Source organism: Panthera pardus, unplaced genomic scaffold, assembly GCF_024362965.1.
Source record: "Panthera pardus isolate Hobbes unplaced genomic scaffold, ASM2436296v1 HiC_scaffold_24, whole genome shotgun sequence".
Lineage (NCBI taxonomy): Eukaryota > Metazoa > Chordata > Mammalia > Carnivora > Felidae > Panthera > Panthera pardus.
In genome coordinates, this window is record NW_026526810.1 from 36,979,882 (window position 1) to 37,006,309 (window position 26,428).

The 26,428-nt window shown below is 35.3% G+C and overlaps 1 protein-coding gene across 7 annotated transcripts in view; it reads left to right on the forward strand.

Annotated features, from left to right (window-relative positions):
• Positions 1-26,428, forward strand: part of ICE2 (interactor of little elongation complex ELL subunit 2) — a 64,670-nt gene that overhangs the window by 26,860 nt on the left and 11,382 nt on the right. For 5 of the 7 annotated variants that reach the window (XM_019441917.2, XM_019441913.2, XM_019441919.2 and 2 more), the window contains 4 exons: positions 3,164-3,205; positions 4,568-5,561; positions 6,579-6,754; positions 11,249-11,378. In XM_019441917.2, coding sequence (XP_019297462.2) covers positions 3,164-3,205; positions 4,568-5,561; positions 6,579-6,754; positions 11,249-11,378 — 1,342 coding nt within the window. Of the gene's footprint in view, positions 1-3,163; positions 3,206-4,567; positions 5,562-6,578; positions 6,755-11,248; positions 11,379-12,968; positions 13,014-26,428 lie in introns of all 7 variants that reach the window. The other 2 variants (XM_019441924.2, XM_019441920.2) reach the window with 2 other exon arrangements.

Below are 26,428 nucleotides of genomic sequence, written 5' to 3' on the forward strand. Positions count from 1 at the left end.
TGTACTTAAGATTTTACACACACACACACACACACACACACACACACACTTATATACATACATACATACATTCATTCGTACATACTTTGTAGAGGAGTGGAATATGAGCTTAGAGCCATGAAGCTCAGAAAGCTGACTTGGCCTGCCCTCACACAGGATTGTCCAGGAACAGGAGAATCCATCCAATTTAAAGAGGAACAACAGAAGAAGATTGTTGATGGAAGCTCTTACAAAGGTATTCCAAGAAAAGAAGATAATTGCTATAACATTTCTGTAATCATCTGAAGAAAGATGTACCCACAAAACATGAAGTGGGTTCATCCTTTACTATAAAAATCTCAATTCCAAAAATGTAGCTCAGAAGTACATGAGGAGGGGTGCCTGGCTGGCTCAGTCAGTAGTGCGTATGTCTCTTGATCTTGGGGTTATAAGTTTGAACCCCACTTTGGATGTAGAGATTACTTAAACATAAAATCTTTAAAAAAGTACACTAGGAAAAGAGCAAAATGTATGTGCAAAGTATTCATTCCAGCACTATTTGTAGTAGCAAAAGATTGGAAACCATCCACATGTCCCTTAAAACGGTTTTGATTAAATAAACTGTATGTCTTCGACAGCATACTGTGCAGCTATTAAAAAGGATGAAAAAACTATAGACAGGAATCTACAGAGTGATACCCAAGATATATTGTTAAGTGAAAAACGCAAAGAAGACGACATTTTGTGTAATGTACTACTATTTATTTATGAATGGGGAAATACAAATATATACACACATAAACTGACTTGCTTATATTAAAAAGAATAAAAATCCTGCATATAATAAACCTAAAACTGGGAGAAGTATGGAACAAAGTAGGGGGAAGCAGGATATCAACTAGATTTCTCTAAATGTACTTTGTTTTACACTTCTGACTTTTGAATCACTTTTGTTTTGTGTCTATAAAACGAATTTTTAGATTGTTATAAAAGCCAACCTAAGCTGAAATGAAACAAATTAATCCACAATATATCAAGTTAGTAGTTTAACCACTCAGTGAATTATTTTAAATGATTTGAAACTCATTAATTTGACCATACATCCCAAAAGATTTATATCCTAAGTTCAAAAAGAGCTGCCAAAAAATCTTAAACTGCGTTTAGTAGCCATATTGTTAGTAATGATACTACTTTTGTGATTTTGAGCATGTTAGATAATATCCATAGTTCCTTTATATTAGGAACCAAGAATTTTGGAGATAGGAGAGATAGTAAATGCCAATCAAAGAAGTTAAGTAAAAGCCCTGTAATAATATTGGAATAGTATCAAAAACATGCCAGAACCACTGAAAGGTTTTCTGTGGACCAGAGATGTGTCAGTTTGACATGACAAAGAATGGCTGCAATGGAATAAAACAGAAAATATGTTAAAACCTATGAATTCATAATGATAATTTTTTAAAAAGTACTAGTCACCTTTGGAGGGTGTTAGTGCATAAAGTCATGCTAAAAACTGGTTTAAAAAATACCAGATATTTGTCTTGCCTTTCCAGTGCAGTCTATATTTAGGGTAATGATAGAATGTGATTGTCACCATTTTTCAGCTAATAAAATAGTGAATTAATCTAAACAGTGATCATCAGGGCACCTGGGTAGCTCAGTCGGTTGGGCGTCCAACTTGATTTTGGTTTAGGTCACGATCTCACAGTTAGTGGGTTCGAGCGCTGTGCCAGGCTCTGTGCTGACAGCATGAAGCCTGCTTGGCATTCTTTCTCTCTCTTTCTCCCTCTCCCTCTCCCTCCTCCCTCTCCCTCCCCCTCTCCCTCTCCCTCCCCCTCCCCCTCCCCCTCCCCCTCCCCCTCCCCCTCCCCCTCCCCCTCCCCCTTCCCCTCCCCCTTCCCCTCCCTCTCTCTCTCTCTCTCACACACACACACACACACACACACACACACACACACACACTAAATAAACTTGTGAACAGTGATCATCAGTAATGGCTGCTAAAATTGATCAGTGAGGTGTTTCATAGTGGGTAGATTGAGGACCCTTGATGACTCGATAGATCAATTATAGTATCACAAAAAGAAAGACAACCAGAGACATTATTAGCCTCCTGATTGAAGTAGAAAGTACACAATACTACCATATTCAGGTTAAAAACAACAACAAAAAACTGCCCGAGGGGCACCTAGGGACTCATTCGGTCAATCATCCAACTCTTGATTTCAGCTCAGGTCATGATCTCACATTTGGTGAGTTTGAGCCTCTCTTTTTCTCTCTCTCTGCCCCTCCCCCGCTTGTGCCTGCTTGTAGGCACGCAAGTTCTCTCTCAAAAACAAATAAATAAACATTTTTTTTTAATTAAAAAAAAATTGTACCTGAATCTAATCAAGCTACTAGGTTGTTTTAATAGGAAATTTAAGGGATAGAAGAATGTGTTAAGTGACATCAGGGAGATGCAGAAGTTAAAATCCAGAATTAGAAATTTTTGTAGGATAACTAATTTGTTTTTTTTCTACAAATATCTGGTGATGTGGGAGTTGGTAGAGTATGGGAGAGAGGCACTTGACAAATCAAAATTGACAGATATGTCAACCAAATACAGTGTAGGGATCTTGATCCTGATTCCAGTTAACAATTGTAAAAGACATTTATCAGGCTGGGTAATTTTAACACTGATTAGCTATTTCATGACATTAAGAAATTATTAATTTTTGTTGATATAATTAATGATATGTTTTAGAGAAGAATCCTTTTACAGCTACATACTGAAGTATTTACAGATAAATGATATTTAAAATTTTATCTAAGTTTGTTCTATTAGAGATGAGACCATTGTTTTTCAGTTCATTGATTTTTTGTTTTATAGTTACTAAATTTCTTCACTTTATTATTATGATTATAATAGTATTATTTTTCTATATCTTGAAAAGGCTGTGAATGATATTTCCGATTTTTAATGTCTAGTGTTCTATTTTTGTTGCTTTTTAACTATTCTGCAATTATTTTAATTATTTTATCCAATAATTGGGAATGTTTTTTAATCTAGGTGCTTGGGTTTATTGTTGTTTATTTACATTTTTCTTAATGATTTCCAATTTTATTTCCTTCTAAACAGAGAGTAAGATCTTAGCAGATTCTGCTTTGTGCTATATTGATGTTTTCTTTGTATGTTAATTTATAGTCCATCTTTGGAAATGCCCCTTGGATTCTTGGGAGGGAAAAGGTATATCTTTGCAGTCTGTGTATATGTTTCAGTCATTCATACATACTTCATTTAATATTATATGTACTTTCTATATCCCTGTTTTTACTTAGAAATAGTATATTATTGACCAAGTACAATTGTATTTCTGTCAGATTGTCCTTTTATTTTTCAATTTTGACTCCATATTTTGAAGTTATTTGGCATGTGAAAAATCATTATTAATGGATTTCATCTTTTTTCAACATAGGATTCCTTTTTCTGTCTAATGTTTTTTGCACTGAATTCTGCTTTGTTGAACACTTAATATTGCTATCTCTTATCTCTGTTTCTTGATGTTTGTCCCATTGTTTTGTTTTTAACCTTTCTGTGTAAGAATGCCTCATGTAAACAGCATATGGTTTACTTTTTACTTTTTTACTAAATCTGGTGGCCTATTTTAATAAGAGCTACTGTTTACTGAGAAGCTCCTTACTATGTACCAGGGACTATGGTAAGAAACTTTTTATATACAAGTTCTCATTTAATCCTTAGAACAAATCCAAGAAGGTGACCCTCTTATCACTATTTAGAGATGAAGAAATTGAGGTTCACAGAAGTTGAATAATTGACATAAGTTGTTCTTTCTTACTACATGATTACTGTCAGAATATTTCTCTCTCAGATCCTAACCTGTATGGCTAGTGGGTATGTATAGCTTGTAACCAAATTTTTATGGTATTTATCTAAAGTCCTTTGCCAGATTGAGGAGAGATCTATTGCTACTTGGGGAGAAGACAGTTTATTCTTGAATAAATTAGACCTGTTTATAGTTCTTCCGTTACCAAAACAATACATGAAAAACTATAACCTCAATGATTTGATGTCCCAGAATACAATAAAATCATTTCCTGTCCATATTAGAAGAGTTGTTTTCTCTGAGTAGGTGTAGAAAGTCATTGTTGATGTTAGGGATGCATTGGAGGCTGGTGACACTTCCCCAGCTGTGGTAGAAAACAGCTTCCTCACAGGAGCAAAGAGGCTTTCCTCCTGGTCACCTCATTACAGTGTATATACAGTGGGTATCAGTGAAAATCCTTTGCATTTCTGTTTGGCCCCACATTTGTTCTTTGTGGTTCTCTTTTCGATTAGTGGAAATTCCTTTTGGGATGTGGGGGTTCACAAATTTGTCTTTATTTCATCAACATTTCAGTAGGAAAGTAAGGTTGAATCAGTTAGTTGGTAGTTTATCATCCTCTTAAGCAAGAACCTTTCAAAGCCATTAGACATTTCTTTCTCCTTTTAAAGAGCATGAACTATCTATGTGATGTGTAGAGGCATTAAGAGATAGGTGAGGACTGTCCTGGAATATCTATTAATAGTTTACCAATATGTTTTCTTAAGATGTCTTATGAAGTTAATGAGTGCCGAAAAATTGAGACCCTTGAAAATTTGGACCTGGATTTTGATGGTGACGTCACAGAACTTGAAACTTTTGGAGTAAACACCACCAAACCATCAAAGTCACCAAGTCCAGCAAGCACTTACACAGTACCCAACACAACAGATACCCCCACAGCTCCCAGCACAGCAACCACATCTGTGGCACCAACTGCTCCAGACATTTCTGCTCATTCTAGAAGTTTATCTCAGATTCTGATGGAACAGTTGCAAAAGGAGAAACAGCTCATGACTGGTATGGATGGTGGCCCTGAAGAGTGCAAAAATAAAGATGATCAGGGATTTGTACCATGTGGTGAAAAGGCATCAAATCCTGAGAAGTCTTTGGTGCAAGATAGTGACTTGAAAATGTCTGATTCCTTACAGTTAGAAAGTTCTACAGAAATTGAAACCTCTAATAAAAATGATATAGCTACTGATACAGTATATGCCCCTGAAAAACTAAATATTCTAGAGAACACAGACAATTCGAAGGAAAAGACTGTTACATCAGAAGCAGTGAGAAGTGAAGATGTAATTCTTTGCAATAGCGATACAGATGAAGACTGTTTAATCATTGACACAGAGTGTCAAAATAATAGTAATGGAAAGACAGCTGATGTGAATTCTAATTTAAATTCTAAACCAGCTAGCCCCAATTCTTCTTCCACACAGGCTTCTGTAGGAAACCAGACTAATGCTACTTGTAGTCCTGAAGAGTCATGTGTTTTAAAAAAACCTATCAAACGAGTATATAAAAAATTTGATCCAGTTGGAGAAATTTTAAAAATGCAGGATGAACTCCTAAAGCCAATTTCCAGAAAAATACCTGAATTGCCCTTAATGAATTTGGAAAATTCTAAACAAACTCCACCTTCTGAACAATCCTCTGCTCCTTCAGATGCCTCTAGTTGGCCAAAATCTGTTTGGCCTTCTGCGTTTCAGAAGCCAAAAGGACGTAAGTAAATATTTACAAAGACCTTTGTATTAACTGTTTTGCCTCTTCCTTATCCTTCAGTTTTTCTCCCGCATTCCCTCACTTTCTCTGTTATAACCTGTCTCATATATAAATATATATATATGTATATATATATATATTTTTTTTTTTTTTTTTTTTTTTGAGAGAGAGAGAGTGCAGGGGAGGGACAGAAGAAGGGAGAGAGAGAGAGAGAGAGAGAGGGAGGGAGGGAGAGAATATATTAAGCAGGCTCCACTTCAAGCACAGAACCTGACACATGCAGCTTGGTGTCACAACCATGAGATCATGACCTGAGCGGAAATCAAGAGTCAGATGCTCAACTGACTGAGGCACCGAGGCACCCCCTGTCTCATAATCTTTACATCGTCATTGAGATTTCATTTTTCAGTGTACTGTTTATCCAACATGTACAGTGGCTACTGTAGCTGCAGGTGATATGGCTCACTGGAATGATGAAGGGGAAGTGATCAAAAATAATCATCAACATTTATGAGTTCAAAATTTACTAATTTGTGGTGTCAGACCGGAGTTTTATACTTTTTCACATTCTGAGATAGATATAAAGTTGCATCTCAGCTCTGCCTGAGAAGTCTTCCCAGAGTTGTTAAAAGGCTACATTTTTGGTCTTCTTTTTCCTCTGTTGTTTGGTGGGAGGAGGAGGAGGGTTGATGTAAAAATTTTTTTTCAGTTGAAAAGCAGGTTAAGGAAAATGACATCACTTTTTTTAAAACTTTTTTTCTTCTTGCTTCATATTTGTTTCACTAATTTAACGTTGGTGTTAATGAAGGTAGTAAAAGTTTTGACTTCAGCTCTTGGCTGCAGTTCCTGTAAAAGTAAACAGAAATGGTACTAGTGTGAATGTTCAACTTAGAGAAATAGAAAATAAAGTCGATAGAAACCTAAAATTAGATAATGGAATTATTTTATTTTGAATTATGATGGATAAAGAGCTAATGAATTTTAAAATAAAAATGAGAAATATAATTATTTTTAAAGGATTGCCATATGAACTTCAGGACTATGTTGAAGATACAACAGAATATGTAGCTCCGCAGGAAGGAAATTTTGTTTACAAGTTATTTAGCCTGCAAGACCTGTTGTTACTTGTGCGATGCAGTGTCCAGAGGATAGAGACCAGACCACGTTCTAAAAAACGGAAGAAAATCAGAAGAGTAAGTTGTTACCTCGGGAGTTAGGATGTGGTAGTATAAGTAGATAATCAGCAAATATTTAACATGCCATTGTTATGAAGTTTAATTTTAAATTGTTGGTCACTCTAGAATTTTTCCAGGTTGAGCTGAGGCTTTTTGTTTATTGTTTTTTTAGTAAAATACTGAAAGCACTTTTAATAAGGGAAAATGGAAAGTGTTAAATATAAAATTCATGAATGCTCGTAACATTCTTGCATGGAATTTATAAACTTTATGAAAAATGGCACCATCATAGATTTGACCTAGGCTGGCACATATATTCCTGCTTTCTGTGAATTTGGAGTTCCATTATGACTTATTAGCCCCTTTCTCTCTTACTTTGGGGATCTTCTTGACTCATTTTAGAAGTACCACATCTTGACAGGTGTGCTTTCACACACATTTGAAGTCTTCCCAGAGTTGTTAAAAGGCCACATTTTTGGTCTTCTTTTTCCTCTGTTGTTTTTTTTTGGTGGGGGGAGGAGGAGGAGGGTTGATGTAAAAATTTGTTTTCAGTTAAGAAGTTCTTACTACAGTTTGAGTAATTGGTTCTTAAATAGTTTTCTGTATTTGATATTTGAAGTTCTCTTTGAGATTAGTTTGGTTTTTGTGTGATCACTGAATTCTGGTAAAGAGGAGCCTCTATATTATAATTGATTATAGTGATGTCTTTCATTTTTACATAAGAGAATTTTTTCTGTTGTGTACATTTGTCATTGTGTGTGTGTGTGTATTTTTTTTTAATTTTGATGTCTCTGTCTCTTGCTTTCTAACCTACCTCCTAATAAGAATCCTTAGTGATCACTTTAAAATGTCATTATAGTTGAAGCTAGGAATCAGGTGATCAAAATTAGTGATGCTTTAGCATTGACCCTTGTGGATCAAGTCCCTGATTACTACTTTGTCATATTAAGGAGTAACTGGGAAAAGGAAGGAAGGAAGGAGGGAGGAAGGGAGGTGGGGAGAAAGAGAGAGAAAGAAAAGAAAGGGAGGGAGGAAGTGCCAGCCTTTCCAAGCTGCTAATAGCAGTGTCTATCAAGAAAAAATTCTAGGGGCGCCTGGGTGGCTCATTCGGTTGAGCGGCCGACTTCGGCTCAGGTCACGATCTCACGGTCCGTGAGTTCGAGCCCCGCGTCGGGCTCTGTGCTGACAGCTCAGAGCCTGGAGCCTGTTTTGGATTCTGTGTCTCCCTCTCTTTGACCCTCCCCCGTTCATGCTCTGTCTCAAAAATAAATAAACATTAAAAAAAAAAATAAAAAAAAAAAAATTCTAAAAGGAACCCATCAGGATCTAGGATCTTTGTCCAGCAGAATCTAGTGGACTTGGAGGATCTTTTGCTTGATGATACTGTTCTCCTTTGTTAAATAGAAGGAAGACTGTGAATAAATTTTTTAATTCTTTTCATAATTTGGTTTTTATCAGTGGTTAAGACTTGAAATTTTAGAAACCAAATGGTTTTGAATTAAATGTATGTAGTAGTGTTTTTTATAAGAGAAAGTCAAGGAATGACAGAATACTAAAAATTTTATTTTAGTCTGCTCCTAAATAAAGGCTAATATTCTCCAAATTAAAAGATTTTACCTTATTTGCTAATTTTTTCCCTTCTCGCGTATACTTAACTGTGATCAATTTAATGGCCATAGCATGAATGTCTTAAATATGTGTCAGTGCTATGGACTGTGTTTTCAGTGTTTTATTTCTGTAATTTTTACTATCTCTCTGATTTATTTGGGAGCTAACCTCATTTCTTTCACTTTCTACCCTGTGAACCCTTAGCACTTTGTATTGATCTCCCAGCTGCCAGCAGTTAGTAACTATTGATGTCCAGTATCTCTTAAGAAAGAATAGCTTTAGGGATATATTGGGTACCGAGTTAATTCTTGAAACAGACAACCTATTAAGGACATTGTCATTCACTTGACTAAAATGCAATTTGTAAATATTGAGACACAATTTTATAGGAAAGAATTCACTCTTCATCAAAATATATCAAAATAGTCAAGCCCCAAAGAATATCTATAGCCTTAGATATAGAATATAAATAGCCTTATATTTTTGATTATGTCAAAACCAGAGTAAAATTGTAAAATTTTCAGTGAATTCTTATCATATTGTACCTTTTATTATCTGTAATAGTTTAGTACACATGGTTAAAATCCTTTACTAGAATGCATTTCCCTTGGAATCACGTCTGACTTGTTTCTCCCAAATGTTTTATATCCTAGAAACACAATAAACAGGTATTCTATAAACAAGAAGAATTGAGGGATGAGAGAGAAGAGTGTGTTATTAAGGAAGAAATTATTTAAGGGAAATTTAAGCACTAGTTTGAGAAGTTTTAAAGTAGCCCTATTTAAACTCTAGGTAAGAAAGCATTCTCATTAATATTTACTACTTAAAAACCAACTTGTTTAGATAAAGCTTTAAAATACCTAAAAGTCTCTTCAACCTCTGATACTAGCTACTAAGTATCTATTTAGGAATTTATGTAAAAGTTCAGAAAGGTTTATATGAGTAACTGGAAGACAGAACCAATAAAAGCTTTCATTTGGGGAAAATAGGAGTTACTATTCAACATAGAAAGGAAGAGTAAATATAATTTTTTCTTAATTTTCCTATTTATTTTGAGAAAGAGAGTGAGAGAGCACACTTGCGCGTGAGTAGGGGAGGGGCAGAGAGAGGGAGAGAGAGAATCCCAAGCAGGCTCCACGCCACCAGCACAGAGCCCATTGCAGGGATCAAACACACAAACTGTGAGATCATGGCCCGAGCCAAAATCAAGAGTCAGACAGTCTACGACTGAGCTACCTGGGTGCTCCACTAAATTTAATTTTTATAGTTTGAAAACTTTGTATTTAAAATTTCACTTTAATTTTGGAATAATACCATAAAATATCCAGACTTTTCTTTCCCTTGGCTTCCTGGAGATGGCAGTAGAATACACACAGAAATTAAAACCAGATTCAGGACTTAGTTTTATAGATACGGCAGTATTATCAAGGAAAATTTACTCATGATCCAAAAAGAGTATCTTCTCTATCAACTATTCACCTCTTCTGTAAACTGACTCTGTCCCTGAGCAAATTTCTCAACCATTTTAACCTCTCCTTCCTTATCTCTAGCTTATCGTTGCAACTATAAGCAACTGTCAATGTGGACTACCAATTGCCAAAGAATTATTATATAATAAAATGCTTTTAGCAGTAAAATTATCTTTATCACAGTGTAATTTGTTTTTAAATGTGAAGACACGTAGGAGCCTTATACTTGAGGTTTGGCCCCCTGGAACAAGAGCTTATTAAATATGCAAAACCTAAAGTACAGAATTGTTGGAATATTATATTGTGCACTTGAAACTAATATAACACTGTTAATTATACTTCAATTTTTAAAAAAAGAAAAACCTTGTTCTTCATCTCAGATTCTGCATTTTAACAAAGCTATTCCCCGGGTTATGCATATGCACTTTGAAATCTAAGAAACACTGCTTTAAGAGTTTTACAAAATTCAAAGGTAATCTTATGAACCAAGCTTACTGTTAAGAAAAATTTTACTGGATTTGAATTGTTCTTACCACCATCATTGTTCCAAGCACACTAAATTTGCCACTTTGTGAAAATCAGGAATTCTGAAACATTTATGAAATATTTTCAAGCATATGAATAGTGACAGCTTAGTATAATTTCAAAAGTACTAACTAGCCATATCACTTTGAATAAATTTCTTGAATCATGTATTTCTCCTTCTGCAGCTGCAAATGAAGAGACTACTATTAAAAGTAGAATATTCTTTGACAGAAATGAGATAACATGAGCATAGTGAACATGACTAACATACTATTTCAGAAGCATGTATATCTTTGCATATACTCGTTTAGACCAGTAATGGCCACAGTTATTTTATTTAATCTATTTAGTGTCCTGACCAATAAACTCTAAATGGATAATTTACCAGGTATTTAATGTTCGGAACAAAGCCTTTGTATTAATGAAGATAAGGACACTGACAGGTGTTAATGTAGGTATTAATGCCTATACATTCATAGAATGAAAACAAGCTAGTCAGAGCATTTGAGCCTGAGACCATGTGTTTAATGCTTTAAAGGGCCAAAATTTTTTTTCCTTTTTTATCCTCTGAGAATTAATAGTATAACAGTCTTTGGTTCCTAGCATCCGTCTTTGAACCTTTGGGCAAATATGTGTTATAGGCTCTGTTCCCAGGTTTCTAATGTCACTTACACAGCCTGATAAAATGTGTGCATATGTAGAGAGGTATGTGGATTTGGGGTGGAGATGGGAGGCAGGTAGCTGTTGGTTCAGGATATCTTATCTGTCCACCTCAAATTCTACTGTATCTGAACGGATGAAATAAGATTACGTGAAAGTATTTTGAAAGTGGCAGAACTATATAGGCAAATGTATTTGCTATGAAAAGTAAATTAATGGAGCTTTGAAAAAGCATAACCTTGCATTTCAGCAATTTCCGGTTTATGTACTACCCAAAGTGGAATATCAAGCTTGTTATGGAGTTGAAGCTCTAACTGAAAGTGAACTGTGTCGCTTATGGACTGAAAGTTTATTGCATTCCAACTGCTCGTTTTATGTTGGTAAGTTACACAGGAGGCTTTATTCTCCTTTTTAATTCCTTTGTAAAAACATACTTTTGTTAATCAATTATAAATACTTCCATTCTGTACTCTTTGTTTTCAGTTTTCTTATTGTGTTAACATTTTTTTCTATTAAAACAGCATTCCTCCTGCAGACTTAATTGGTGGGGTGTGACTAGTGAGATCAAATGTTTTCATTTCCCTCTTACTCATTGTTCAGTTGTACTTGAATGTCAACATAATCCTTTTATTTTTAAAATACTTAGTTTATTTTACAGTATAATAAACTAAAACTGTAGAGGTGTTTTCTAACAAGCTTCTTTTAAACTGTTGCTGTGAACATATTTTGAAATTTTCTTAAAATTATAATGACATTTGAATTTTTTCAAATAATATTTTTTTACTTTGTTTCTGTTTTGCTATTTGAGGGGGTGGTTAGGGATTTGATTTCTGTTATCTGGGTTCACGTACAGTTAACATACTTCACATGAAGGATTACTTACCAGTCATTGATATTGCTCCCTCCAAGTGGAATGGCTCATCCCATGTTTTAATTCATACCATATGTCTCAGTCCATCCCAAATATCTCAAGCTGCCCTTCTGTGAAGTCATTTCCTTCTTTTGATGTTTCAAGGTAGTCTTTTTTTCACTTTTATGACTTGTTACTTTGTATTGTGTTGTTCCTTTTGATACTTATCCTATCTTCCCATTAGACAGTAAGTAGTTTAAGGTCAGTGTCTGATGAAACTTTGTATTCTCATAGTGCTTAGCGTAATTCCTGGTGTGAAATAACTGTTACAAGTGTGTTTTTCTTGCTTAATCAAAAAAAGGCGACTCATCTGAAAATTTTTTCCATATTTTGGTTAATCAATATTTTGTCTTTACTGTGTAAGAGTATTAATAAGATAACTGATTTGCTCTCTCTGCTTAACTCAAAAACACAAGTGGCTAAATGTCCTGCTTGGTAGTGCGCTAGCCCCCTCCTCCTGTTTCATACTCAGTGCCCGAAGTTCTTTTAGTTTTCAGCCACTAACCACAATTGCAGTGTTCCTCCAAAAGACCTCTTGCCCTGAAACATACCAACAGTCTTCATGTAAGCTACTTGAAAGCAATTACTAGCCACATCCATTTTAGGAAAGGATGAAACAAAAACTGAGCACTTAAATCCTGTTTAAAGCACGGAAAGAATAGAGACTCATGACGAAAACAATACGAAGTGGTGGGGTTTTTTGTTCGATTTCTGATGTACTCTAACAGATAAAACTGCTGACATCTATATGGCTTACTTCATCTAAAGTATTCTTTGAAGTCCAAGTAATTATTGTCCTATGTGCTCTTTATCCTCCGTAAATCTTACCCACTTATAAGCCATTCCTTTTAATTTAATGGGTAGTGTATTTGGTTTCTCTGACATTTGTTTGATGAGAAACTTATGTTGCATGGTTGTGTTTTCTTTGGGTTTGGGGATAGGTTTGAATTTTTGTGTGGGCGTGAATATGTTTTAAAATGTTGTTTTAAAAGCATCTATGGGTTAGAGGGTTGTTTTTTATTGTTGTTTCATGTTGCTGTATTACTCTTCTAATTTTCAGAAAAATGTTACATCAGGAAGGGAGTGTAGGAGAAAGGGCTCCTAAGTAAGTTTTTTTTATAATTACTCTCTGGAAATACAGAAAGCAACAGTCATTTTTGTTATCGTTGTATCTAGAATGACTGAATATAATTAAAATAAGTTATATATCAGTTGTGAAAGTGGTTTGTGTGACTCATTACTTAATCTCTTTATAGTTACACCTAATATAATGTAGACTTAGTGGTTTTGGTTTTAAGAAGAGTGTCTGTCTACAGATAGTTAAAAGGTAAAGGAGCTGTGTATGAAATACTTAAGATATCCCACTTCAGAAGTGTTTATTATTGCCCTTGACATCCAAGTAACAGACTAAATTGGAAATGAGTTGCTAGATATGAGTTACAGTATACCCTTAAAAGCTGTAATGTGTTTCTTTTCAAATATTCTGTTCTTTGATCCTCCCTGTTAATAAGTTAGTTTTCCTCACTACACTCCTCCCAGCCTCCCAAAGTACAGCTTATAGAATATTGTTGAGTATTTTTTTTCTTCTTTGGTTTATTATGTATCTACCACTCACAAACCAAGTTGTATATTATCTGATGCACTTGAAATGCTCTAAAATCACCCTTAGAAACTATTGAATACATGTGTGCGTGTATGTGTGTGTGTGTGTATGTGTGTGTGTAAAATAATAGAACAAAAGAATATAATAGAGCTCTCATTTATGAAGTATGTAATGTGGGTCGACGACTATGTATCCATTATTGCTAATCCTCACTATTCTGTGAAATAGATGATGTTTATCTTTGTTTTACAGAGGAAGAAACTAAGGTTCTCTGTGTTTATTGCTCAAGAGTACACAGTTGCTGGGAAATCCAGAATTTATATCCGTATCTCTTCTGATTCCACAGCCTGTGCTTTTTCCATTATAAATAGAGTAGTGGAAATCATGCTAAATGTGGGAGTGAGAAGATATGTGTGTATGATTACTATATATTTTATAATTGTTTGCCTGAACCTTTTCACTTATACATAATGAACATAATAATATTTTGTTCAACTTACTTCAGGGACTGTATATACAAACCTTTTTTATTATAATTATTACCTAATATATTGCCCCAAAAGTAGACTTCTTGATGAAAATAGATAACTGCAAGACAATGAAGGAAGATTTTGTATATTTGTGCTGAGGAAAAAGCTAGTAAGCTAGAATTAGGTGAAAATATGGAAGATCATCTTTATGATACAAGAGTTAAAGGATTTCTTATCCAAAAATTAAGCAGCCTAAAACAAAGAGCAATAACTTCTCTATACTTACACATAATTTTTAAATATCTACATAGTACTCTTTCCATTCTAAGAAAATAGAATAGTTGTAAAGTACACCATTGACTTGATGTGTTTTTGTCTTCCATTTTTAACTTAAGTATAATACACTTTCAGAAAATGGAAAGAGTATAAATGTACAAATCAAGGAATTATAACAAAGCCAGTACCTCTGCAACTAGTACCCAGATCAAGAAGCTGAAAACTACCAGTGACCCAGAAGATCCCCAAGTAATCCTTCCCAATCATTGCCTTCTTCCTCTTCTCCATTTGTAGTCATAATTCCAATGTGATAGTCTTGTTTTCCCACTCCATACACATGGAGCCATAAAATAGTAGTTTTTTGCTTATGCCTTCTTTCAACATAATTTTTGAAATTTATCCGTATTGTTACTGTATGTAACAGTAGTTTACTTTTGTTATTTTGACATATTCCTTTGTAAGAATATACTACAGTTTATCCATTTAACTTTAGGAACCTGTCTGGGTGGTTTCCATTTTAATGGAACTCTGAACATACTTGTAAATGTCTACTAGTGCATGCATACATATTGCTGTTGGGCATATGCCAAGGAGTGGAATTACTAGGTTATGTATGCTTTCACATTCTGTAGATAATTTCAGAAAGTTTTCCAAAATGATTGAGACAACTTACACTTATATTAGCAATATGTGAGGGTTCCAGTTTTTTTCACATTCTTGCCCATACTTGGGCTTCTCAGTTGACTTAATTTTAGCCATGCTGGTAGGTAGATAGTATTATTTCATTATTGTTTTACTTTGCCTTTCTTTGGTTGTTTATGAAGTTGGACACTCTTTCATGTGATTGAGCATTTGGATGTTCAGTTTTATGAATTGCCTATTCAAACTTCTTGCTCATTTGTTGTGACATTTTTGTTTGTTTGGTCCTTCTTTATTGGTTTTAAATGTTACAGATATTTTTCTCCCACTCTGTAACTTGCCTTTTCAGTCTGTTAATGCTATCTTTTGAACTTATTATTTCCTTTACGATTAGTGCTTTCTTTGTCCCATTTTAAACTGCATCCCCCAGCAAGATCATGAAGATACTCTCCTATATTATCTTCTAGAATCTTTGATTTTTTTTCTACCCCTTCTATTTAGATATACAGTTTATGTGGTATTTTTACATGGAATATCAAGATCATATTTTCAATTTTTAGCACTCTTTTTTTTTTTTAACGTTTATTTATTTTTGAGACAGAGAGAGACAGAGCATGAACAGGGGAGGGTCAGAGAGAGAGGGAGACACAGAATCTGAAACAGGCTCCAGGCTCTGAGCAGTCAGCACAGAGCCCGACGCGGGGCTCGAACTCACGGACCGCGAGATCGTGACCTGAGCTGAAGTCGGACACTTAACCAACTGAGCCACCCCGGCGCCCCATTTAGCACTCTTTATTGAAAATACCACCCTTTCTCTGCTGTTTTCCAATGCTACTTGTATTATAAATCATATATGTGAATCTAATTCTCACTCCCTGTATGTCCTTCAGGCAGTACCTGTTTTAAGTACTCCACCTGGAGTAATTACTTAATTTTTCTAGCTACTCTAGCTAGACAATTAACACTGTTTAAATCACTCTAGCTTTATAAAATGTTCTATGTTGTAAAGTGAATCTTGTCAGTTGGTTTTCTTCAAGAGTTTCTTGGCTATTCTTGGCCCAAATTTTGGAATCAGCTTGTCAGTTTCTACCAATAACAGCAAGAAGGTTGGGATTTTTGTTAGCAACTGCATTGACTCAATGTGGAGCAAATTGATAGCTTCACAATAACATATCTTCTAATCTATGAACTTTGTACATTTCTCTATTTATATCTTTAATTTCTCTTAGTATTTTATGATTTTGTATGTAGAGATCTTGTATATCTTTTAAGTGCATTTTGTTGGTATGTGGTATTTTTAAGCTATTGTAAATGGTATTTCTGACATTTTACTTTCTTATGGTTTGTTACTAAAATATAAACTTTATTTGCATGTTGATTTTGTATATTGATCTTCTATCTAACAACTTAGCTAAACTCACTTATTCATTCTAATGATTTAGATGTTTTAAGTAACCAATCATGTCTTCTGCAAACAATGACCATTTTATTTCTTCTTTCCAACCTTTATACCTATTTTTCCTTGCCTGCATTACCTAGCCCTTAATTAGAGGGTAAATAATGGGCATTTTAACCATATTTCTAATCTTAAGAGGGAAGGTTTTCAACATTTCACCATTGTGTTTGGTATTTTGCATAGGTTTTTGTAGATACCTTTTATTATAATAAAGAAGTTCCTTAGTATTCCTAGTTTAAGAATTTTAATCATGAATGGGTTAAAAAAAAAAACACTATCAGTTATTTTCTTCGCATTTGATGTGATGCTGTGACTTTTTTATTCTACTAATGTGACATATCCTGTTGATTAATTTAAAATGTTAATCCAACCTTGGTACCCCTGGGTGGTTCAGTTGGTTAAGTGTCCATCTTGTTTTAGGTTCAGGTCATGATCTCATGAGTTCATGGGTTCAGGCCCCATGTTGGGTTCCGTGCTGACAGTGTGGAGCCTGCTTGGGATCCTCTGTCTCTCCTTCTCTCTGTCCCTCCCCCACTCGCGCTCGCGCGCTCTCTCTCTCTCTCTCTCTCTCTCTCTCTCAGAATAAATTTAAAAAGAAAATGTTAATACAACCTTGTGTTCCTGCCATAAACCCAGCTTGCTCATAATATATTACTCTTTTTATATATTTGTGGATTTAATTTAATATTAATATTAATTTTGTTAATATTCTGCCATCTGTGTTTATGAGTGAGATTGGTTTGTAATACCTTGCCTAGATGTCGATATTAAGGTTATGTTTATGTCATAAAGTGAGTTCAGATGTATTCCCTCTTCTTGTCTTATAGAATTTCTGTAAAGTTGGTGTTACTTCTTCCATAAATGGTAAATTTTACTTAGGAAGCATGTGAGCCTAAAGTTTTCTTTTTTGAGAAGCTTCTAATTATCAATTCTGTTTTTAAATTCGTTTTAGAGCCATTCAGATAGTTAATTTCTTGCATCAGTTTCATAGCTTGTGGTATGTGTATGCTTTTAAGAAATGTTTTCAGTTTAAATTTTGAAAAGTACTGGCATAAAGGTCTTCATACTATCCTCTTCTCTTTTAATGTCTGTAGTACCTATAGTAATTACCACATATTAGTAACAAATTTGAGTTTATATATTACTTCTATTTGACTCATTGGTTTAGAGACCTTTGTCTTAGTGCTTTCTTGTGAATTGAATATATTTTTATTCCATTTATTCCCCTTTATTAACAGAATAGTTCTTTGTTAACATAAATATATATATACTCTTTTGCTACTTGTTTTTTTCTTTTCTCTTTTACTCCTCTTTTAAAGGTTACTCTAGAGGTGTGCCAATACAGTAGCTCCTAGCCACAGGTGACTATTATAAATTTATTAAAATTAAGTAAAACTTAAAATTCAGTTTCTCACTTATACCAGCCATATTTCAAGTGCTTGAAACCTGCATCTGGTTACCATATGGGACAGTGCGTATATTTCCAAGCATCACAAAAAGCTCAATTGGAGAGTGCTACTTTAATAATTTTAACATGCATCCCTGACTTATCTCCATTAAAAAGTACTCTAGTCTTTTCTCAGACAATAGTATTTTATTTTTGTATACAGTATTATTAGTATATACTTTTGATATTCATTTACATTTATTCATGTTATTTACCTGATTTACTGCTTTTCTTCTCATATTTCTAAGATTCAAACTAGTGTCATTTTTCCCTGTCTGAAGAATACCCTTTATATTATCTTTATTACAGATATGTTAGTGACAGAGAATCCCAGTTTTTATTCATCTAAAAGGTTTATTACTGTTATTATTATTGTTATTAATTATTTCAACTTTATTCTTGAAAAGTCAGCTGTCCATGTTAATTTTTTGCTCCTTTGAAAGTAACAAGTCTCTTTTCTCTGACAGACAAAATTTTATCTTCCTCCTGGTTTTGAACAATTTTCCCACATTGTGCTTAGTTTAGATTTTCTTTGTAAATATTCCTTTTGGGGTTCATATTTCTCCTTGAAAATGTGACTTGATGACTTTGAACAATTTTGGAGAGTTCTGTCATTATGTCCCCAACCATCATTGCTTTTCCATTGTCTCTCTTTCTCCTCCAAGATTTTAGTTGCAGTGTTATTATCTTATTGTAACCCTAATGTCCTATATTTATTTTTCTTTATTTACCTTTCCTTTTGACTCTTCATGCATCATGTTTGATATTTTTTTTCTACTTCATTAATTCCCTCTTCATCTGTCCCTGATACACTATTTAACCCATGACTTGAGTCCTTAATTTCAGTTATTGTATTTTTCAGTTTTAGATTTTCTATTTGGCTCCTTCCTTCTTTCTTTCTTTCTTTCTTTCTTTCTTTCTTTCTTTCTTTCTTTCTTTCTTTCAGAGAGAGACAGAGCTCGTGGGTGAGCAGGGGAGAGGGGCAGAGGAAGGCAAAGGGAATCTTAAGCAGTCTCCACACTCAGTGTGGAGCCTGACACGGGTTTGATCTCATGACCCAGGATCATGACCTGAGCCAGAATCAAGAGTCATGCACTCAACTGACTGAGGCGCCTAGGCGCCCCTGCATTTGGTTCTTTTTTTTACAGATTATAGTTTTCTATAGAAATTCTCAATCTTTCCTTTGTCATATTAGGTAAAATTATTTTAAAATCTGTGTCCAGCGCCTCTGTTTTCTAGATTTCTTGTGGATATTTTCTATTTTCTTTTATGTATTAGTTTCCTAGGACTACTGTAACAAAGTACCACAAAGTAAGTGGCTTAAGACGACAGATATTTCTTGTTCTGGAGGCTAGAAATCCAAAATCAAGGTGTCACTGGATCATATTCCCTCCGAAACTTGTAGGAGAGAATCCTTCAGAAGATAGAATGCTTTTTATCATCTGGTATTTGCCAGCAGTTGTTGACATCTTTGGATCGTAGATGCATCACCCTGATCTCTTGTTTCTCTCATCAAAAGGCATCTTCTTCCTGTGTCTCTGTCTTCTTCTTATACAGACACCAGTCACTTGGATTAAAGGCTCACCCTACTCATCTTAATAGGACTTCATCTTAATCTTTAATTATATCTGCTATGATCCTGTTTCCAAGGAAGGTCATGTTCTAAGGTACTGTGGATTAGGGATTCAGCATATCTTTTGTGGGGGACACAATTAATCTCACGTTTCTTTTTTTTTTCCATGTTATTTCATTGTATGCCAGGCTGTTCTTTATCATGGGCCAGCTGTTATATATGAAAAATTGTAGAGATAATGAGAAAGCTAAAATGTATCTTCCTCTAGACAAGACTACTTAAAGAAAAAGTTTTTTTTTTTTTTATTTGAGAGAGAGAACATGCGAGTTGGAGAGAGGGGAAGAGAGAGAGAGAGAGAGAGAGAAAGAGAATCTCAAGCAGGCTCTGCACTCACCATGGAGACCAATGCAAGGCTTGATCCCACCACCCTGGGATCATGACCTGAGCTGAAATAAAGAGTCAGATGCTCAACAGACTGAGCCACCCAGATGGCCCTAGACAAGATTACTTGCAATCTACCCTAATTCACTTATAGGGAGTTAGATCATTTAAAGCTTGACTTTGGACCCTAGAAAGACCAGTCTGTTTCTCACTTATTGCTAGGGTATTGCTATTCGGGGTCTGTGTAGATAGGAGTTGATGTAGCAGGACTGACACTACCAATCATTGGAAAGACCTGTGTAAGGTCTTGTACAAGACCTGTGTTAAGGTCTTGGAAAGACCTGTGTAAGACCTTGCAAGGCTGGCTCTTAGCTGATATGTGGGAACTTAGCTAGTAAACCATTCTCTATACTGATAGAAGACTTTCTCTAACTGATAATGATAGGTCATAGTACCCACACTGTACAGACAATATGGCTTATCTTGAACATCTGCTTTCCTTTGAAAGTTGAATTTTGGTATATGCTAGGCAGTGGGCACCTACATTATGAACCTCCAATAAAAACCTTGAGTGCTAAATCTCTGATGAGCTTTTCCAATATACAAAAAAAAAAAACTTGTTGCTGGAAGAATTAAGGTGCATCCTATGTGACTTCAGTAGGAAGGGACTCTTTGTTTTTTAATTGTGGTAAATACACATATTTTAGAATAACCTAGAATTTACCATCTTAACCATCGTAGTATCCAATTCAGAATACATTTTTAGCATACAATTCAGTGGTTTGAAGTACATTCATTGTGTTATGCAGCTATCACCACTGTCCACTTCCAGAATTTTTTCATCATCCCCAAACAGAAATTCGGGAGAGACTCATAGATTTCAACTGGTTTCCTCTGGACCTCACTCCACCCACCTTTTCCTTTTGGTCATTTTTCTTTTGTTTTGTATCCTTTTGCTGTAATACATCTTATCCATGAATACAGCTATATGCTAAATCCTATGAGTTCTTTTAAAGAATCACCAAATCCAGGGACCCCTTTTTACACAAGGTCCCAACTCAGAGTTTGGGTGTTTACTTCATTGATAGATCCCGAAATACAGTTTTGTTCCTCTGATTCTGAAAGACTATTGAAAGCCCTGGTTCATTTCTTAGCCTTTCATTGCTTTTTCCAGAGAAAAGCAACCACAAAGACCAGGCTCACATCTCTAGGTTTCTTTCCTCTAGTTGGCTTCATTTACTCTTTACCCACACAAATGTATTCCCAGTCCCTTTTCCTGGTTGCCACTAGTAAACTTTGTACTTTAATTGTATCGATTGCCCGTCTTTGGGCTTCTTGTTGATTGATCATATCTCAAGCTCCTAAAACAGTATCTGGCACATGGAGATACTCACTTATGTTTAGAATGAATGAGGTTGCCTTTGATTACTGGTTGAAGGAACAGTAAAAGTCAAGGAAAAGGGGAATGGTAAAAAACAAACCATTGAATTTGTATACTTTGTTCTTTTTGTCCCTAGGTGTACATAACATAAGCCACTGGGATGTAGGAAGAGAATATTGTAACTCTTATTTATTTGTTCTCTAAAGAAAAGTTAAACATTACTTATATTATTAAGTATGTGGGGGGCGCCTGGGTGGCGCAGTCGGTTAAGCGTCCGACTTCAGCCAGGTCATGATCTCGCGGTCTGTGAGTTCGAGCCCCGCGTCAGGCTCTGGGCTGATGGCTTGGAGACTGGAGCCTGTTTCCGATTCTGTGTCTCCCTCTCTCTCTCTGCCCCATTCCCGTTCATGCTATGTCTCTCTCTGTCCCAAAAATAAAAAAAAAAAAAAGTATGTGGATTGATAAATCGTACTCTCTCTTTATGTTGTCATACAGTCCTGTCACGTATAATACTGAAAATATCTTCATTATCTCCACATAGCACACCTCTAGAGAGACATTGTATTCAATCCCTTCCTTGTAAACAGCCACCCCAAGAGTAGTGCCGCACAGCATCCTTGGTTATGTTAAGTATGATTTTCTTGCCAAAAATGAAAGATGTTACTTTTTTTAATGTTTATTTATTTTGAGAGAGAGCAGGGGTTAAGCAGAGAAAGAGAGAAAACCCCAAGCTAGTTCCATGGTCAGTGCGGAGTTCAACACGGACTCAAACCCATGAACAATGAGATCATTACCTGAGCCAAAATCAGGAGTTGGTTGCTTAACTGACTGAGCCACCAGGTGCCCCAAAGTGTCACTTATTGTAAACAAAAGCAAACAAAAAACTTATATATCTGTATACTTTAAAAACTTGGAATCAGATTAGAAAAAAAAAAACAAAAACCTCTTTTAAAATCTTCCAGAGAGCCTCAAGGATAGGAATGCAGGCCCTGTCGTAATGTTTGTAAGAAAAACTGGTTAACGACAGGGAAGATGGACTTTAATTAGTAGAATTCAGACAGAGACTTTTGTGTAATTGGTGTATGGTGTTAAAAACAATCACTGTCACTCTTCAGGAAGCCCAGCAATGAGCCATTTGTTGCATTTAGATCTTTGTATCATTGGATCTTTTTTTAGCTCTCACAGACCTGTAGTAAAATGAATTGAACTTTTTTTTTTTAAATTTTTTAATGTTTACTTATTTTTGAGAGAAAGAGCGAGCAAGCAAGGGAGGGGCAGACAGAAAGGAAGACACAGAATTTGAAGCAGCCTCCAGGCTCCAGCTGTCAGCACAGAGCCCGATGTGGGGCTTGAACTCGCAAACCTCAAGATCATGACCTGAGCTGAAGTCAGATGCTTAACCGACTGAGCCACCCAGGCATCCCAAAATGAATTGAACTTTTAATCCATCCTTCAAATAGTTGTATCACACAGCATTAAACCAAGATTTCTCAAAACAAAGCATAGTTATTCATACATTGTATATTATTTTAACTTTTCCAAAATAATTTGCTCTGTTTTAAGTGCTCTGTTTAAGTTTTTGATGTGTGTAGACCACTGCTATAAGCAAAAGAGAAAAGTAAAGTTCAGAATAACTAAGTAACTTATTCATAGATACAGAGTTTTTCAGTTGGCAGGACCAGGATTCATTCAGTTTTTAAGTGTTAATAACTTTGCCATTACACTAAAAAGGCCTACGGAAGAATTGGGGGAGGGAGGTGTAAGTATTAGATGTAACAAAAGTGAAGTACTTTGTATGTGACAATATTAATCAGTGTAAATTAAAACAACTGATTTTACTGTGTTCTAGAAACGGAATTCTTAAAGTCTTGATTAGAAACTTTCCAAATGCTCATATTCATGCACTCATGTACCACAGTCCTTTCTCAAATGTGGCCTGAGTTTTCCTTTTGACCATTGCTAGCCACTCCTCTATTTAACTTAAGCATTTTGTTATTTTTTTCCCCATCCAACCCTGTGATCTCAAGATTTTGAGGAAATTTAAGATGATTTTTCCTCAGAAATCAAAATTGGGGAACAGTGCATTAGATCTTTTGGAGAAAACAGTGAGGATAGAGTTTATCTGCATGATTGAGCGATTCAGATAAAACTTACCTTACAAGAAAGACAGTGATATAAGATCGGAGTTACTTTTCTTTAACTGAAGAGCACGTTGGTTTGTAGGACATGCATTCAGTGATTTTCAAATTTGATTGTTAATCAGAATCACAAGTAGGGCTTGTGAGAGTAGAGATTTCTGGCCCTGACTCTATAGTGTCTAGCTCAGTAGGTCTGGAAGGGGACCTAAGGCTTACCATTTCTAGCATGTTTTCCGGTGCTGCTGCTGTTGCTGGTCTGGGGACTGCACCTTGAGAACCACTTCTGTAGCTCATAGTCTCTTTTTCAGGTAGAATAAATATACTGGGTTTTTTTTGTTTGTTTGTTTTTTAATATATGTCTGCTTCTTTACCATGAACATGTTCTCTTCTCCTCAATTGTAGTATTTTTTTTTATCCTCAAACCCCATAAAAACATTAAGAGATACTCCTTAAAGAAAATTCCTGAAGTAATCTTACCACTTGTGTATCTACCTTCTAATCCTTTTGATATATCACTTCTATATAAATGACAAAACACAGGCCTGTGAATTTGAAGTTTTAAGATACACCACTTTCAGTTACTATGGTATATTTACTGTAACTAATCGTATAAACTCCAGACTTCACTGCTGACTCTCCAGTCCACACAGACGCACATCATGACCAGTGACCGGTTATGTCACATTTTCCAGTCTGTCAGTGGTCACTGTGTACCTGTGTCCGAGCTCACACACAGAAAACAAAGTGTGTCGTTGTGTTCCTTCCTTGCCTCCCAGTGATAAACTCATGACATTTTACAAAAGTGGATAATCACACAGATAGTTGGCCGACACGATTAAAGCACAGCCAAGAAATACACAGCGATACTGCTGGAAGTGCAGTTGGAACTGAACAGAAGTGGGGTTGCAGGAGAAATAGCCAACCGTGGGAATGTCGGCACCGCTGCTGTTCAAGAGACCGCAGATGTGTCGCCACGGGAATGAAGTGAGGGCCAACTTAGGGACACAAATGAGGAAAGTGGTTGTGACATAAAGGATGAAAAAGTGACACCAGCATAAGATTTTACATTAAAGGAACTCTTGGAGATGTTTCCTGACATCAGAAGTATAGAGGATACAATGTTGGAAGCTGATCCTAACTTAGAAAGGAGTATAACACTTCACAGCATAGGAGAGATGCTTGCTTTCTATCATAAGTTGTACCAAAATAAGGTGACAAGCAGTGTTCAAACTGCTCTTGATAAGTTCTCTATAAATAAAATAATCTTCAGTGTTTGTAATGTTGTAAATTCCGGTATATAAATAAATATTAATTTTACTATCTTTTTCATTTTCCTAAACATTTACAATTGATGGGGAATTCATAATGTTTTGACAAAAAGTTTTAATGGTTATGGAACAACTGTATTTTTCCAGCTGATCATTAAAATTGCTTGCATGGTTTCAGTTTGTATGGTTATTTTTATCATCCCATACTGCATGCAAAGCAAGGATTGCCTGTGTGTATGTATGTATGCATGTATAGGTGTGTTTGAATATATGTATGATTTGATGCATGTATAGAAAGCCTTTAGTTGTATTACACAAAGGCTTTATTTGTACTCTGTAAAGCAATTTTTCCCACCTTTGGATAGCCCAGTTTGATGTACAAGAGATTGGTCATGGCTGAAGGGCAATGGCCAAGAAACTTTCCATCCCAAGCCTTCCTCGGCTGCCCCAAGGGCTGAGGAGGTAAATATCTCAAGTACACAGGAGTCATTTGAGGCCCACACGTGCAAATGCTCAAATATTGAGAGAATTGTAAACTCCTTGAAGAAGTAGGGCTCCTAGCACTTAGTTTGGCCTTCTCTATATAGTTATCTTTGACCATATTTGACATATACTATATTTTTTACTGAGATTTCTTGAAAAAGATATGAGTTATTAATCTCCTCAAAGGCATATTTAGTAAATGTCTAAATATATTTTATTATATTTAATACTCCCTTTCTACAGTTATTAAAGCAGTTATTAGAAATGCCACTGTATAATGAGTGTTAGAAATGCAGAGGTGAAACTAAAACTTGGCATAGGAAATAAATGGACGTGGGACAAATGGATTCATTGTTTTAAGGTAGAGCATCTGATAAAAATGTTTCTAATTCTTTTTATGAGCACAAAGCAAATGAAAGGGAGCTGTATATAAAAATGACATGTGCACTTTTTGTTGTCCCATTGATTGACGTCAGCTTCCCAGGTAATGTGTTTTGATAACTAAATATTGCAAGTTAAAAAATAAAGACAAAAAGTGATATTTTCAGCATTGATGAGTGTTACATTCTTGTCATACTAATTGATGTTTTTAACTCTGGTACAAAGCATGGTTTTTGTATTGACTTGATTTTGTAACATTTAACTCAGGGCTATCTTTAAATTTTTTTTTTTTTTTTTTTTTTTTTTTTTTTACATTTTATTTATTTTTGATAGACAGAGACAGAGCACAAGTCGGGGAGGGGCAGAGAGAGAGGGAGACACAGAATCCGAAGCAGGCTCCAGGGTCTGAGCTGGCAGCACAGAGCCCGATGCGGGGCTTGAACTCAAAAACCGTGAGCTCATGACCTGAGCCGAAGTCGGATGCTTACCAACTGAGTCACCCAGGTGCCCCCAGGGCTATCTTTTATATCATTCTTCCTTGGTACATTTTATTTATTTATTTATTTTTAATTAAATTTTATTATTTTTAATTTACATCCAAATTAACATAAAGTGCAACAGTGATTTCAGGAGTATATTCCTTAGTGCCACTTAACCCATTTAGCCCATCCCCCATCCCACACCCCCGCCAGTAACCCTCTGTTTATTCTCCATATTTAAGAGTCTCTTATGTTTGGTCCCCCTCCCTGTTTTTATATTATTTTTGTTTCCCTTCCCTTATGTTGATCTGTGTTGTCTCTTAAAGTCCTCATATGAGTTAAGTCCTATGATATTTGTCTTTCTCTGACTAATTTCTCTTAGCATAAATACCCTCCACTTCCATCCACGTAATTGCAAATGGCAAGATTTCATTCTTTTTGATTGCCGAGTAATACTCCATTGTGTATGTATGTATGTATGTGTGTGTGTGTGTATGTGTGTATATATGTATGTGTATATATATATATATATATATATATATATA